The sequence below is a fragment of the Nerophis lumbriciformis genome, linkage group LG01 (genome assembly GCF_033978685.3).
Source record: "Nerophis lumbriciformis linkage group LG01, RoL_Nlum_v2.1, whole genome shotgun sequence".
Lineage (NCBI taxonomy): Eukaryota > Metazoa > Chordata > Actinopteri > Syngnathiformes > Syngnathidae > Nerophis > Nerophis lumbriciformis.
In genome coordinates, this window is record NC_084548.2 from 72229743 (window position 1) to 72246136 (window position 16394).

Below are 16394 nucleotides of genomic sequence, written 5' to 3' on the forward strand. Positions count from 1 at the left end.
CAAGACTATTTCATCTCTACAGGCCTGTTTCATGAGGGGGGGGGGGTACCCTCAATCATCAGGAGATTTTTGAGGGGACCCCCCCTCATGAAACAGGCCTGTAGAGATGAAATAGTCTTGTGATTTTTTTCCCACACATACATATATTGCGCTCTACTACGGTATGGAGCACTATTTTTTGGATAACCTTATTAAGACATATATATATACTTAAATATTTGTTAGGTGTGATAATTACCGACATCTATTAATTATTAATTAAATAAAAAAAAATAAAAGATAGTATGTGCAAATCAAAGAAAATAAACTATTTAATAATTTAAAAAAATACAGGTATAAATATGCAATTGCTGGGCAATTTTTTTTCATAGTATGTACAAATCAGGGAAAAACATAATTAAAACAACAACGTAGGAGTAATAGCCTCACTATATTTGCGCCACGCTGTATTTCTACTTCCACGCAGAGATGATGCTTATTGATTTGTGCATGCCACGCCTAGAAAATGCAAGCATGCTTTGTTCGTCTCTCTGCAGCGTGGCTGCTACTCCTGCAGACATCTCTGGTTATGCAAAATGAAGCATCGCTGCTAGAGAATGGATGGATGGATGGATGGAAACACACACACACACACACACACACACGTCTCATCACCAAAATGAAAGAATATACAACATCGGAGTCTGAATCATATTGCAGTTGCACCCCAGGAACCGCAAGGAACGATGCAAAAACTCACCATTGGAGGGCGGTAGAGTACAAGTTTTGCAGCAATCCAGCAGAGCTGTGCGTATATAAACGTGCAAGCACCTCCCAACCTTCAGCAGTTGTTGCATCGACCCCGTTGGGTACAACACGCAACGCAAACGTCCCCCTAAAAACTACAGGAAAACAAGCCTTTTCTTCCTCCTCAAGTCCGCTTTGTCACCTCTAGACGACAACATGGTGAGTTCAATGACGCCTTTTTTGCAGGTACAAATTAAAGCTCGGCGAGTGGCTGCTTGAAATACGACGTCATCGTGCTTAATTTGATGTTTAATTAAGGCTAATTAGCTTTTTTTTGGGGCAGAGGTTTGATTACGTAATTGGAGCTTTTTTTAATCAATGAAATGCACAACGTGACGTAATGTGTATGTCAGTGTGTATTAACGTGTGTGTAAATGGGGACGATGACTGAATGAAAATGGTGCTGCACGAGAAATATTAATTTTTTTTTGGACAAAGCAGATTAATTTTAAAATATTTTATACAAATGCATGTTTAAATTTGTGAATATTTTGGCCTTAAATTGAAGATGTAAAAATACAAAGAATAATAGGTACCTTATATAATGATGTGGTTATGGGAACAATGAGCGAGTGAAAATGGGGCTGCACGAGAAGTATTACAAAAAAAATGTTTGACAAAGCAGATTAATTTTGAAGTGTTTTATACAAACGCATGTTTAATTTGTGAATATTCTGGCCTTAAATTGAAGATGTAAAAATAAAAAAAAATAATAGGTACCTTGTATAATGATGTGGTTATGCGAACAATGACCGAATGAAAATGGTGCTGCGCGAGAAGTATTAAAAAAAAAGTTTGACAAAACAGATTAATTTTGAAGTATTTTATACAAATGCATGTTTTAATTTGTGAATATTATGGCCTTAAATTGAAGATGTAAAAATAAAAAAAATAAAAATAGGTACCTTGTATAATGATGTGGTTATGCGAACAATGACCGAATGAAAATGGTGCTGCACGAGAAATATTAAAAACTTTTTTTTTTTGACGAAGCAGATTAATTTTGAAGTATTTTATACAAATGCATGTTTAAATTTGTGAATATTCTGGCCTTAAATTGAATATATAAAAATAAAATAAAAATAATAGGTACCTTATGTAATGATGTGGTTATGCAAACAACGACCATAGAGAAGCTGACAATAAAATAATTGAACAATAAATGTTTATTAAATAAGATTGAGTATGTAATGTTTGTAAAAAAAAATAAAAATAAAAAAAAAAAATATATATATATATATATATATATATATATATACAAATGAGTGAGTATTTTTGCTATAAATGTAAATGATAAAAAATGAGGTACATTATAATGAAAGGGAGGGGCAAAATGAAGGTGCATAAAATGTTTATGAATTCATGTGTTCATCACTGAATATATTTAAATGAAGGCCTGTTTCTATTATGAATAAATCATACAAATAGTCTGATTTAAGTGTATTTATTGGTCAAATGTAGTGGATTTAGTGGCTTGCACAGACCCTAAAACGTCAAATGGAACCACGCATTACATACAACGTCGTGATTGTGCATCCTCGGTGGAGGAGAGCAAGTGGAATATTCCAGAAGCCTCGAACGCGCATGCGCGGCCTCATTTGCATTTCCTCGCCAGGGACGAGCAGCACGAACGACAAGAGCCAGGCAGGCAAAATGAAAAAGATAACAAAAGAGCGTTTTTTTTTTTTTACGTGGGAGGATGGGGGGTGGGGTGATCCACGTTCGAATCCCCTGCGGGTCGTCATCGCAGCAAAGGGTGGTGCCTCATGCTGCAGTGCCTGCAGCGGCCGATAGAGGGAGCGGCTGCACAATTCAATATTGAGGAATGTCAAACTTTGCTTTGCTGACATTTAGTAAAGATGTTCCCGTACTTGGAATGTGAGTTTATGATCAATTGTAGTTTTATGGGTTTTATAAATTTTTTATGGAGTTTTTAGAAGCAAAAAACATACATAGATTTGATTAAAAATACTTTTGTCTGAGTTAAACCAGTGCAACACTTAAGAGAAATAAATAAATGTGTATTTGTTTAAAAAAAATTAAACAAAAAATAAATAAATACCAAAAAACCAATAAAAATACATTCTAAAAAATGAAAACATCTTAAAAGGAATAAATGACTGAAGACATTGCTAACATTTAGTCAACTTAATTTTTTTTAGGAGTTTTTAGAAGGAACAAATACATATTTTAGTTAAACCGGTGCAAAACTTGAGAGAAATAAATAAATTTGTATTTGTTAAAAAAAATTAAACAAACAAACAAACAAAAAATCGCAAATACGAATACATTCGAAAAAAGAAAACATCCTCTTAAGGCCCAAGCTGTTTGTTTACATGCTTTTTATTTATTTCTCTTTGCTATTTGGACTTATTGGACCCTAATTAGAATAAAAACTAAGAATCATCTTTTGATATGATGTACTTAGTCATCATTATACAAGGTACCAATTTTTTTGTTGTTGAATTTTTACATCTTCAGTTTAAGGCCAAAATATTCACAAATTAAAACATGCGTTTGTATAAAATACTTAAAAATTAATCTGCTTTGTCAAACATTTTTTTGTAATAGTTCTCGTGCAGCCCCATTTTCATTCGGCCATTGTTCCCATAACCACATCATTATATAAGGTACCTATTCTTTTTTAGTTTTCTGAATAGAAAAAAACGTTTTTCAATAAAAATGTGGAAATATTTAAGTGATAAACCATTTTAAAATGACAAAAATTGGGACATTTTTGAAAGAAAAATATTTTTTGGGGGGGTGGGGGGGTGGAAATAATATTCAAAATATCAAAATATATTTGAAATATTTAATATTTTTGCCTTCCACAAGGATTTACTCGCAATTATTTTTAGTTTTCTGAATAGAAATAAAAGTTTTTCAATAAAATGTGAACATTTTTAACTGATAAACCATTTCAAAAATTGGGACATTTTTGAAAGAACATTTTTTTTTGGAGGGGGGGATGATCAAAATATCAAAATATATTTGAAATATTTAGAATTTTTGCCTTCCACAAAGAGTTACTCGCAATTATTTTTAGTTTTCTATATAGAAAAAAAACGTTTTTCAATCAAATGTGAAAATCTTTAACTGATAAACCATATTAAAATGACAAAAATTGGGACATTTTTGAAAGAAAAATATTTTTTGGGGGGGAAAATGATATTAAAAATACCAAAAAATATTTGAAATATTTAATATTTTTGCATTCCACAAAGATTTAATTATTTGTAGTTTTCTGAATAGAAAAAACAACGTTTTTCAATAAAATGTGAAAATCTTTAACTGATAAACCATTTTAAAATGATAAAAATTGGGACATTTTTGAAAGAAAAATATTTTTTTTGGGGGGGGGGGTGGTGGAAATAATATTCAAAATATCAAAATATATTTGAAATATTTAATATTGTTGCCTTCCACAAGGATTTACTCGCAATTATTTTTAGTTTTCTGAATAGAAATAAAAGTTTTTCAATAAAATGTGAAAATCTTTAACTGATAAACCATTTCAAAATGACAAAAATTGGGACATTTTTGAAAGAACATTTTTTTTTGGAGGGGGGGATGATCAAAATATCAAAATATATTTGAAATATTTAATATTTTTGCCTTCCACAAAGAGTTACTCGCAATTATTTTTAGTTTTCTATATAGAAAAAAAACGTTTTTCAATGAAATGAGAAAATCTTTAACTGATCAACTATTTTAAAATGACAAAAATTGGGACATTTTTTAAAGAAAAATATTTTTTGGGGGGGAAAATGATATTAAAAATACCAAAAAATAATTGAAATATTTAATATTTTTGCATTCCACAAAGATTTAATTATTTGTAGTTTTCTGAATAGAAAAAAAAACGTTTTTCAATAAAATGTGAAAATCTTTAACTGATAAACCATTTTAAAATGATAAAAATTGGGACATTTTTGAAAGAAAAATATTTTTTTTGGGGGGGGGTGGTGGAAATAATATTCAAAATATCAAAATATATTTGAAATATTTAATATTGTTGCCTTCCACAAGGATTTACTCGCAATTATTTTTAGTTTTCTGAATAGAAATAAAAGTTTTTCAATAAAATGTGAAAATCTTTAACTGATAAACCATTTCAAAATGACAAAAATTGGGACATTTTTGAAAGAACATTTTTTTTTGGAGGGGGGGATGATCAAAATATCAAAATATATTTGAAATATTTAATATTTTTGCCTTCCACAAAGAGTTACTCGCAATTATTTTTAGTTTTCTACATAGAAAAAAAACGTTTTTCAATAAAATGTGAAAATCTTTATCTGATAAACCATATTAAAATGACAAAAATTGGGACATTTTTGAAAGAAAAATATTGTTTGGGGGGAAAAATGATATTAAAAATACCAAAAAATATTTAAAATATTTAATATTTTTGCATTCCACAAAGATTTAATTATTTGTAGTTTTCTGAATAGAAAAAAACGTTTTTCAATAAAATGTGGAAATCTTTAACTGATAAACCATTTTAAAATGACAAAAATTGGGACATTTTTGAAAGAAAAATCTTTTTTGGGGGGGGGGGGGGTGGAAATAATATTCAAAATATCAAAATATATTTGAAATATTTAATATTTTTGCCTTCCACAAGGATTTACTCGCAATTATTTTTAGTTTTCTGAATAGAAATAAAAGTTTTTCAATAAAATGTGAAAATCTTTAACTGATAAACCATTTCAAAATTACCAGAATTGGGACATTTTTGAAAGAACATTTTTTTTGGGGGGGGGGGGGGGGGGGGGGTGATCAAAATATCAAAATATATTTGAAATATTTAATATTTTTGCCTTCCACAAAAAGTTACTCGCAATTATTTTTAGTTTTCTATATAGAAAAAAAACGTTTTTCAAAAAAAGTGTGAAAATCTTTAACTGATAAACCATTTCAAAATGACAAAAAATTGGGACATTTTTGAAAGAAAAATATTTTTTGGGGGGAAAAATGATATTAAAAATACCAAAAAATATTTGAAATATTTAATATTTTTGCATTCCACAAAGATTTAATTATTTGTAGTTTTTTGAATAGCAAAAAAAACGTTTTTCAATAAAATGTGAAAATCTTTAACTGATAAACCATTTTAAAATGACAAAAATTGGGACATTTTTGAAAGAAAAATATTTTTTTGGGGGGAAAATGATATTAAAAATACCAAAAAATAATTGAAATATTTAATATTTTTGCATTCCACAAAGATTTAATTATTTGTAGTTTTCTCAATAGAAAAAAAAACGTTTTTCAATAAAATGTGAAAATCTTTAACTGATAAACCATTTTAAAATGATAAAAATTGGGACATTTTTGAAAGAAAAATATTTTTTTTGGGGGGGGGGTGGTGGAAATAATATTCAAAATATCAAAATATATTTGAAATATTTAATATTGTTGCCTTCCACAAGGATTTACTCGCAATTATTTTTAGTTTTCTGAATAGAAATAAAAGTTTTTCAATAAAATGTGAAAATCTTTAACTGATAAACCATTTAAAAATGACAAAAATTGGGACATTTTTGAAAGAACTTTTTTTTTTGGAGGGGGGGATGATCAAAATATCAAAATATATTTGAAATATTTAATATTTTTGCCTTCCACAAAGAGTTACTCGCAATTATTTTTAGTTTTCTACATAGAAAAAAAACGTTTTTCAATAAAATGTGAAAATCTTTATCTGATAAACCATATTAAAATGACAAAAATTGGGACATTTTTGAAAGAAAAATATTGTTTGGGGGGAAAAATGATATTAAAAATACCAAAAAATATTTAAAATATTTAATATTTTTGCATTCCACAAAGATTTAATTATTTGTAGTTTTCTGAATAGAAAAAAACGTTTTTCAATAAAATGTGGAAATCTTTAACTGATAAACCATTTTAAAATGACAAAAATTGGGACATTTTTGAAAGAAAAATCTTTTTTGGGGGGGGGGTGGAAATAATATTCAAAATATCAAAATATATTTGAAATATTTAATATTTTTGCCTTCCACAAGGATTTACTCGCAATTATTTTTAGTTTTCTGAATAGAAATAAAAGTTTTTCAATAAAATGTGAAAATCTTTAACTGATAAACCATTTCAAAATTACCAGAATTGGGACATTTTTGAAAGAACATTTTTTTTGGAGGGGGGGGGGGGGGTGATCAAAATATCAAAATATATTTGAAATATTTAATATTTTTGCCTTCCACAAAAAGTTACTCGCAATTATTTTTAGTTTTCTATATAGAAAAAAAACGTTTTTCAATAAAATGTGAAAATCTTTAACTGATAAACCATTTCAAAATGACAAAAAATTGGGACATTTTTGAAAGAAAAATATTTTTTTGGGGGAAAAATGATATTAAAAATACCAAAAAATATTTGAAATATTTAATATTTTTGCATTCCACAAAGATTTAATTATTTGTAGTTTTTTGAATAGCAAAAAAAACGTTTTTCAATAAAATGTGAAAATCTTTAACTGATAAACCATTTTAAAATGACAAAAATTGGGACATTTTTGAAAGAAAAATCTTTTTTTGGGGGGGGTGGAAATAATATTCAAAATATCAAAATATATTTGAAATATTTAATATTTTTTGCCTTCCACAAGGATTTACTCGCAATTAGTTTTAGTTTTCTGAATAGAAATAAAAGTTTTTCAATAAAATGTGAAAATCTTTAACTGATAAACCATTTCAAAATGACAAAAATTGGGACATTTTTGAAAGAACATTTTTTTTGGAGGGGGGGATGATCAAAATATCAAAATATATTTGAAATATTTAATATTTTTGCCTTCCACAAAGAGTTACTCGCAATTATTTTTAGTTTTCTATATAGAAAAAAAAACTTTTTAACTGATAAACCATATTAAAATGACAAAAATTGGGACATTTTTGAAAGAAAAATATTTTTTTGGGGGGGAAATGATATTAAAAATACCAAAAAATATTTGAAATATTTAATATTTTTGCATTCCACAAAGATTTAATTATTTGTAGTTTTCTGAATAGAAAAAAATAAACGTTTTTCAATAAAATGTGAAAATCTTTAACTGATAAACCATTTTGAAAATGGCAAAAATTGGGAAATTTTTGAAAGATAAATATTGTTTGTATTTTTACATCTTCAATTTAAGGCCAAAATATTCACAAATTTGAGCATGCATTTGTATAATATATTTTAAAATTAATGTGCTTTGTCAAAAAAAAAAAAACTTCTTGTGCAGCACCATTTTCATTCAGTCATTGTCCATAAGTAACAAACGTGTACTTCATGTTTAGTGACATGCTAATTCTTATTTTTACACTTTTTTTTTTTCCAAATTCCATTGTATGTTATACTCTTCTGACACCACTAGATGGCAGTATAAGTGTCCACATAAGTGGCCATAAGACCCCAATTCAGTAGTGTACACAATTTTGGAAATAAGAGTTAAAAGGTGCTGTCCACGCATGTGGCCACAAAGGCCTTTAGAGGTTTTAAAAGAGCCATATGTAATAAGAAGTACATCATGCCGGCAGCACGGTGGCACAGGGGTTAGTGCATGTGCCTCATAATACGGACGGGACAAGCGGTAGGAAAATGGATGGATGGATGGAATATCAAATGGGGATTTCTTACCTTTGTCCACGCAGCGCGAGTGTATCTCCATCCACGTGGGCCAGGCCGGCGTTCAGATCGGCAACGCCTGCTGGGAGCTGTACTGCCTGGAACATGGCATCCAGCCGGACGGACAGATGCCCAGCGACAAGACCCTGGGAGGCGGGGACGACTCCTTCAACACATTCTTCAGCGAGACCGGGGCCGGGAAACACGTGCCCAGAGCCGTCTTCGTGGACCTGGAGCCAACTGTCATCGGTAAACACTTCATAGTGTGCACATTTCAGTTTCTTCTTGTCTATCCATCTGGCAACCTACAATGACAGTGCTACACCCAAAAAATGACACGGACTATAGTATGCACCTGAATATAAGCCACACCCACTAAAGCTTATCATTTCCCCCCCCCCCTCATATTAGCCGCACCAGACTATAAGCTGCAGGTCAAAATTTACATGTAGATAATTCAGAGGTGTCAAAGTGGTTTACACTGAGGGCCACGTCGCAGTTATGTTTGGGCCCAAAAGGGCCGCGTCTAACAGTGAATATTATTACTACACCATTTTTTTCATGCATTTTATCAGTAGATTAAAAAAAAGAAAAATTTAAAAGACAATTTGGTAAATTGCAATAATTTCACCTCAAACTGTAGTGTGTATTACTGTAAATGGAAAAAAACAGTATATGGTTAAAAAAAAGGCAGCTCAGTTGCCAGAATTTTACTGTAAAATTTACATTTGTTTTTAGAATAGAATAGAATAGAATAGAATAGAAAGTATTTTATTGATCCCGGGGGGAAATTCAGCGCCACAATTCGCTCACAATAAACAATAAACACTTAGGTATTTTTTTACATGTGAATAATATAAATACAGTCTATTATACAGCATTATTCACATGTAATTAATATAAATACAGTCTATTTTACAGCATTATTCACATGTGAATAATATAAATAAAGTCTAATATACGGAATTGTTCACATGTGAATAATATAAATACAGTCTACTATACAGCACATGTGAATAATATAAATACAGTCTATTATACGGCATTATTCACATGTGAATAATATAAATACAGTCTATTATACGGCATTATTCACATGTGAATAATATAAATACAGTCTAATATACGGCATTATTCACATGTTAATGATATAAATACAGTCTATTATACAGCACATGTGAATAATATAAATACAGTCTATTATACAGCATTATTCACATGTGAATAATATAAATACAGTCTATTTTACAGCATTATTCACATGTGAATAATATAAATACAGTCTATTATACGGAATTGTTCACATGTGAATAATATAAATACAGTCTATTATACAGCACATGTGAATAATATAAATATAGTCTATTATACGGCATTATTCACATGTGAATAATATAAATACAGTCTAATATATGGCATTATTCACATGTGAATAATATAAATACAGTATTATACAGCACATGTGAATAATATAAATGCAGTCTATTATACAGCATTATTCACATGTGAATAATATAAATACAGTCTATTATACAGCATTATTCACATGTGAATAATATAAATACAGTCTATTATAGGGCATTATTCACATGTGAATAATATAAATACAGTCTATTATAGGGCATTGTTCACATGTGAATAATGTAAATACAGTCTATTTATACAGCATCATTCCCATGTGAATAATATAAATACAGTCTATTATAGGTTATTGTTCACATGTGAATAATATAAATACAGTCTATTATACAGCATTATTCACATGTGAATAATATAAATACAGTCTATTATAGGGCATTGTTCACATGTGAATAATATAAATACAGTCTATTATACGGAATTGTTCACATGTGAATAATATAAATACAGTATATTATACAGCATTATTCACATGTGAATGATATAAATACAGTCTATTATACAGCACATGTGAATAATATAAATACAGTCTATTATACAGCATTATTCACATGTGAATAATATAAATACAGTCTATTATACGGCATTATTCACATGTGAATAATATAAATACAGTCTATTATACAGCATTATTCACATGTGAATAATATAACTACAGTCTAATATACAGCATTATTCACATGTGAATAATATAAATACAGTCTATTATACAGCACATGTGAATAATATAAATACAGTCTATTATACAGCATTATTCACATGTGAATAATATAAATACAGTCTATTATACAGCATTATTCACATGTGAATAATATAAATACAGTCTATTTTACAGCATTATTCACATGTGAATAATATAAATACAGTCTATTATACGGAATTTTTCACATGTGAATAATATAAATACAGTCTATTATACAGCATTATTCACATGTGAATAATATAAATACAGTCTATTATACAGCACATGTGAATAATATAAATACAGTCTATTATACAGCATTATTATTCACATGTGAATAATATAAATACAGTCTATTATACAGCATTATTCACATGTGAATAATATAAATACAGTTAATGCTAACCACGCTAGCGTCAATACATTATAACTTCTGCAAATATGCATGAAAGCACCCCTACAGACATCACACATGGACGGTTTAGTGAGTATAAACAGTTTTAGTTATATTGTAAAACTTGCAAACGTCGCATGGAGTAATGGACAAAGAATCCGTACGAGTAGGAACGTTATGGACGGCTAGAAGATTGAACGGTAGATGAAAGGACACAAACTCGTCCAAAAGATGGCGCCATAGTGCAAAGAATAAAACACCATCCCAGTTTTTTTTGTTGTTTTGTTTTGTTTTATAAAATTACTTTGATTACGAAGAAAAATCCATAAGCTGCCGCGCCGTTTCATAAGACGCAGGGTTCAAAGTGTAGAAAAAAAATAATCCAGGATTTACGATTCTGTTATTTATGTTCACGTTTCAATCAGGACTACTCGCTTTCAATTTCTCATGATCTGTCCACCAGATGGCGCCACTTTTCCTCCCTCAAAGCATGCAGACATTTTTTTTGGGAAATTCCCAGTTAAACCAATGGAACATTCTTCAAAGTTCCACAATTCCCTAATTTTTCATTCGATTCAAACTGTTCCTACTTCAAAATATTCAGCCTGTTTGGGAATTGTGTGCTCTGCTTCAACAATTCTAAAAAAAATTCCCGCTTTTACCGAAATTCCCACATTTTTGGGAAATCCCCATTTAAACCAATGGAACTTTCTTTAAAGTTCCACAATTCAAGACTTGACTCCGCTGAAGTGTGAAAGAATACAAACATTTATTGTCAGGAAGAACACGCACGTCTGTGTTCTGAGAATCTCGTTATGGGTTAATGTCGCTAACTTGAACGTTGTCTCCGCAGACGAGGTGCGCACCGGGACCTACCGCCAGTTGTTCCACCCTGAGCAGCTGATCACCGGCAAGGAGGACGCCGCCAACAACTACGCCCGCGGACACTACACCATCGGCAAGGAGATCATCGACCTGGTTCTGGACAGGATCCGCAAACTGGTGTGTAGCTTCGCAAACATAAGACTAGCCTATACATATATCCTCAAAGTCTGATCATCATTATGCAAATGATCAATGACCTATGGAATATTAGTTAAGTCCCTCCCACATTTTGCTTGCGTTTCAACCAATCTTGCTTAAATTTTACACACACGTGCTCGTCAGTTCTTTAAACGTGTGTACCAAATTTGGTGGCGATTGGTCCGAAAACCGTCAAGTTATTGAGGGCTGTTTATTGATCTGTGCGTGTAAGTCAGTCCAACACTACGGTTTCATTACAGCGCCACCTTGTGGTGTATTTGTCAGAGAGATCATAGCGCAGGTGTGCATGTGTTGACCGATGTTTACCCTTTTGTGTGCAGCGGTTCAGGAGTAGAAGAGTGACACACACAAATACATACTGGTGTCCAGATCAGCAAGGAATCCTGAGAACAGGCTGATCGGTACCTTGACTGTTCGTGGTCTTGATCCATGTCCTTGGTCTTTGTGTCCTAAGGCCGACCAGTGCACCGGCCTGCAGGGCTTCCTGGTGTTCCACAGCTTCGGCGGCGGCACCGGCTCCGGCTTCACCTCCCTGCTGATGGAGCGTCTGTCGGTGGACTACGGCAAGAAGTCCAAGCTGGAGTTCTCAATCTACCCGGCTCCTCAGGTGTCCACCGCCGTGGTGGAGCCCTACAACTCCATCCTGACCACCCACACCACCTTGGAGCATTCGGACTGCGCCTTCATGGTAGACAACGAGGCCATCTATGACATCTGCCGCAGGAACCTGGACATCGAGCGTCCCACATACACCAACCTGAACAGGCTGATCAGCCAGATCGTGTCGTCCATCACCGCCTCCCTTCGCTTTGACGGCGCCCTCAACGTGGATCTGACGGAGTTCCAGACCAACTTGGTGCCCTACCCTCGTATCCACTTCCCTCTGGCCACCTACGCCCCCGTCATCTCCGCAGAAAAGGCGTACCACGAGCAGCTGTCGGTGTCCGAGATCACCAACGCCTGCTTCGAGCCCGCCAACCAGATGGTCAAATGCGACCCCCGCCACGGCAAGTACATGGCCTGCTGCCTGCTGTTCCGCGGAGACGTGGTGCCCAAAGACGTCAACGCCGCCATCGCCACCATCAAAACCAAGCGCAGCATCCAGTTCGTGGACTGGTGTCCCACCGGCTTCAAGGTGGGTATCAACTACCAGCCGCCCACCGTAGTCCCCGGCGGGGACCTGGCCAAGGTCCAGAGGGCCGTGTGCATGCTGAGCAACACCACCGCCATCGCCGAGGCCTGGGCCCGACTGGACCACAAGTTTGACCTGATGTACGCCAAGCGCGCCTTCGTCCACTGGTACGTGGGCGAGGGCATGGAGGAGGGCGAGTTCTCCGAGGCCAGGGAAGACATGGCCGCCCTGGAGAAGGATTACGAGGAGGTGGGCGTCGACTCCATCGAGGGCGAAGGCGAGGAGGAAGGAGAAGAATATTAAAAAGGCACAGAAAACGTCCTCCAGACAACTCGTCTCCTGTTGCTGTTTTAAATTCCTTCAAAATGTTCACCTTGGCTCCAAATAAAATTTGTGACAAGTGACTCCATCTTGTGTTGCCTAACTCCCGTCTCATAAATCAAGTACCACATGAGTGCTTTAAGCGAGGTTTAATGAAAAAACACTGATCACTGTCACTACCACAAATGTCAGTAGAAAAACATCTGGTATACTTCATCCACATATTCTAAATCTACATGTTTTAAAAAAGTATCATTAAAAAAAAAGGCTGGTCAAAGTGGTTCACACCAGTCTGTCCTGCAGCAGGGGGCGCTGGTCCACCACTCCTCGCCTGTTGAGGAGCTTCCCCAACAAGGTTGAGGACGTCGAGCCGCCATGACGGCACCACTCCTGCGGGTCTGCGGCCCCCCTGGAGACCTCCTTCAGACGCTGGTAAGCCTTAAGGCGCCTGTGGAGCCAGGAACAAAAAGATACGCTTTAACACTGCGAAGACTCACGGCCTGACATGTAAGCCACACCTGAACACGATTCATTCCGAGCAAGAAGCGATACCATACGACTGACTCTGAGTCCCATTTGAGGTGATTCACCCCAAAAATGATAAGATTAACTCTAATTAAGAGGAAATATGAATCGATCAAGTCTGAGTATGATAAGATTCACTGAAATCAATCGGCGATATGATTTGATCCACAACCAGGACGAAAACCACACCGCTCCTCTTAATTCAGAGCTTCGACTTTACGTCGTAGACTCCACTTCAGTACACCTGAATAGACCTTAGACCGATAGTTGGAGGAGACCCTCTGGTACCCCTTCTTAAAGAGAGGAACCACCACCCCGGTCTGCCAATCCAGAGGCACCGTCCTGCAGAGTCTTGTCAACCAACTCAGTGGCCTAGTGGTTAGAGTGTCCGCCCTGAGATCGGTAGGTTGTGAGTTCATACTAAAGACTATAAAAATGGGACCCATTACCTCCCTGCTTGGCTCTCAGCATCAAGGGTTGGAATTGGGGGTTAAATCACCAAAAATTATTCCCGGCTGCTGCTGCCCACTGCTCCACTCACCTCCCAGGGGGTAAAAAAGGGGATGGGTCAAATGCAGAGGACACATTTCACCACACCTAGTGTGTGTGTGACAATCATTGGTACTTTAACTTTAACTTAACAAGACAGCTCCACGGCATCCAGAGCCCCGAGGAAATATGGTCGTGGAACTGAGGACCAGCTCTATAGTTTCTGCAGCCAGTCTACATGTGTCTTGTGGACTTGGAGAAGGCATTCGACCGTGTCCTTTGGAAAGTGCTCCAGGAATATGAGGTGTTGGACTGTCTTGATTCTGGCGGTCTGCATTGCTGGCAGTAAGTCGGACCTGTTTCCAATGAGGGTTGGATACGCCAGGGCTGCCCTCTGTCACCAATTCTGTTCATTCCACTTGTGGACCAAATTTCTAGGCGCAATCAGGATTAGTAGTTCTCTGCTCTTTGCTGATGATGTGGTCCTGCTGGCTTCATCTGGCCGTGATCTTCAGCTCTCAGTGGATCAGTTTGCAGCAGAATGTGAAGCGACTGGGATGAGAACCATGGACTTGGACATGGAGATGGTGGAGTGCCGTCTCCTGCCCCAAGTGGAGGAGTTGGACGAAGTGGCCGGGGAGAGGGAAGTCTGGGGTTCTCTGCTTATCAATAAAGAATATGATTCAACTCTCTAAGAATGACAGGATTCACTCCAAGTAAGATAAGATTCACTCCATTTAATAAAGAATATGATTCCCCGAATGCAGCTGAGATAGGCTCCAGCACCCCCCTGTAGAGTCTTGTCAACCAAGACAGCTCCACGGCATCCAGAGCCCAGAGGAAATATGGTCGTGGAACTGAGGACCAGCTCTATAGCCTCGGCAGCCAGTCTACATGTGTCTTGTGGACTTGGAGAAGGCATTCGACCGTGTCCTTCGGAAAGTGCTCCAGGAATATGAGGTGTTGGACTGTCTTGATTCTGGCGGTCCGCATTGCCGGCAGTAAGTCGGACCTGTTTCCAATGAGGGTTGGATACGCCAGGGCTGCCCTTTGTCACCAATTCTGTTCATTCCACTTATGGACCAAATTTCTAGGCGCAATCAGGATTAGTAATTCTCTGCTCCTTGCTGATGATGTGGTCCTGCTGGCTTCATCTGGTCGTGATCTTCAGCTCTCAGTGGATCAGTTTGCAGCGGAATGTGAAGCGACCGGGATGAGAAACACGGACTTGGACATGGAGATGGTTGAGTGCCGTCTCCTGCCCCAGGTGGAGGAGTTGGACGAAGTGGCCGGGGAGAGGGAAGTCTGGGCTTCTCTGCTTATCAATAAAGAATATGATTCAACTCTCTAAGAATGACAGGATTCACTCCAAGTATGATAAGATTCACTCCATTTAATAAAGAATATGATTCTCCGAATGCAGCTGAGATAGGCTCCAGCACCCCCCTGCAGAGTCTTGTCAACCAAGACAGCTCCACGGCATCCAGAGCCCCGAGGAAATGTGGTCGTGGAACTGAGGACCAGCTCTATAGTCTCGGCAGCCAGTCTACATCTGTCTTGTGGACTTGGAGAAGGCATTCGACAGTGTCCTTTGGAAAGTGCTCCAGGAATATGAGGTGTTGGACTGTCTTGATTCTGGCGGTCCGCTTCCAATGAGGGTTGGATACGCCAGGGCTGCCCTTTGTCACCAATTCTGTTCATTCCACTTATGGACCAAAATTCTAGGCGCAATCAGGATTAGTAGTTCTCTGCTCTTAGCTGATGATGTGGTCCTGCTGGCTTCATCTGGCCGTGATCTTCAGCTCTCAGTGGATCAGTTTGCAGCGTAATGTGAATCGACCGGGATGAGAATCACCATCTCCATGTCCAAGTCCGTGGTTCTCGCCTGGAAAAGGATGGAGTGCTGTCTCCTGCCCCAGGTGGAGGAGTTGGACGAAGTGGCCGGGAAGAGGGTAGTCTGGGTTTCTCTG

General features: G+C 35.8%; 2 protein-coding genes across 2 annotated transcripts in view; one reads left to right on the forward strand and one right to left on the reverse strand.

Moving 5' to 3' along the window:
* The first annotated feature begins 775 nt into the window (after positions 1–775).
* Positions 776–13493, forward strand: LOC133572622 (tubulin alpha chain). The gene is made up of 4 exons (XM_061925462.2): positions 776–945; positions 8445–8667; positions 11767–11915; positions 12412–13493. The coding sequence occupies exons 1-4, from the start codon at positions 943–945 to the stop codon at positions 13390–13392; spliced, it is 1356 nt and encodes a 451-aa protein (XP_061781446.1). The 5' UTR covers positions 776–942; the 3' UTR covers positions 13393–13493.
* A 57-nt stretch (positions 13494–13550) lies between these two features.
* The window catches only part of pmelb (premelanosome protein b), a 33784-nt gene continuing 30940 nt past the window's right edge, over positions 13551–16394 (reverse strand). Inside the window, exon 13 of the mRNA XM_061925450.2 lies at positions 13551–13858. Coding sequence (XP_061781434.1) covers positions 13693–13858 — 166 coding nt within the window. The 3' untranslated portion in view covers positions 13551–13692. The remainder of the gene's footprint in view (positions 13859–16394) is intronic.

Excerpts from the sequence above, each read along its gene's own strand:
- LOC133572622 (XM_061925462.2), top strand. Across the intron at positions 8,668-11,766 it reads CCTGGAGCCAACTGTCATCG|ACGAGGTGCGCACCGGGACC; the intron begins GTAAACACTTCA and ends TTGTCTCCGCAG. Across the intron at positions 11,916-12,411 it reads TGGACAGGATCCGCAAACTG|GCCGACCAGTGCACCGGCCT; the intron begins GTGTGTAGCTTC and ends TTGTGTCCTAAG.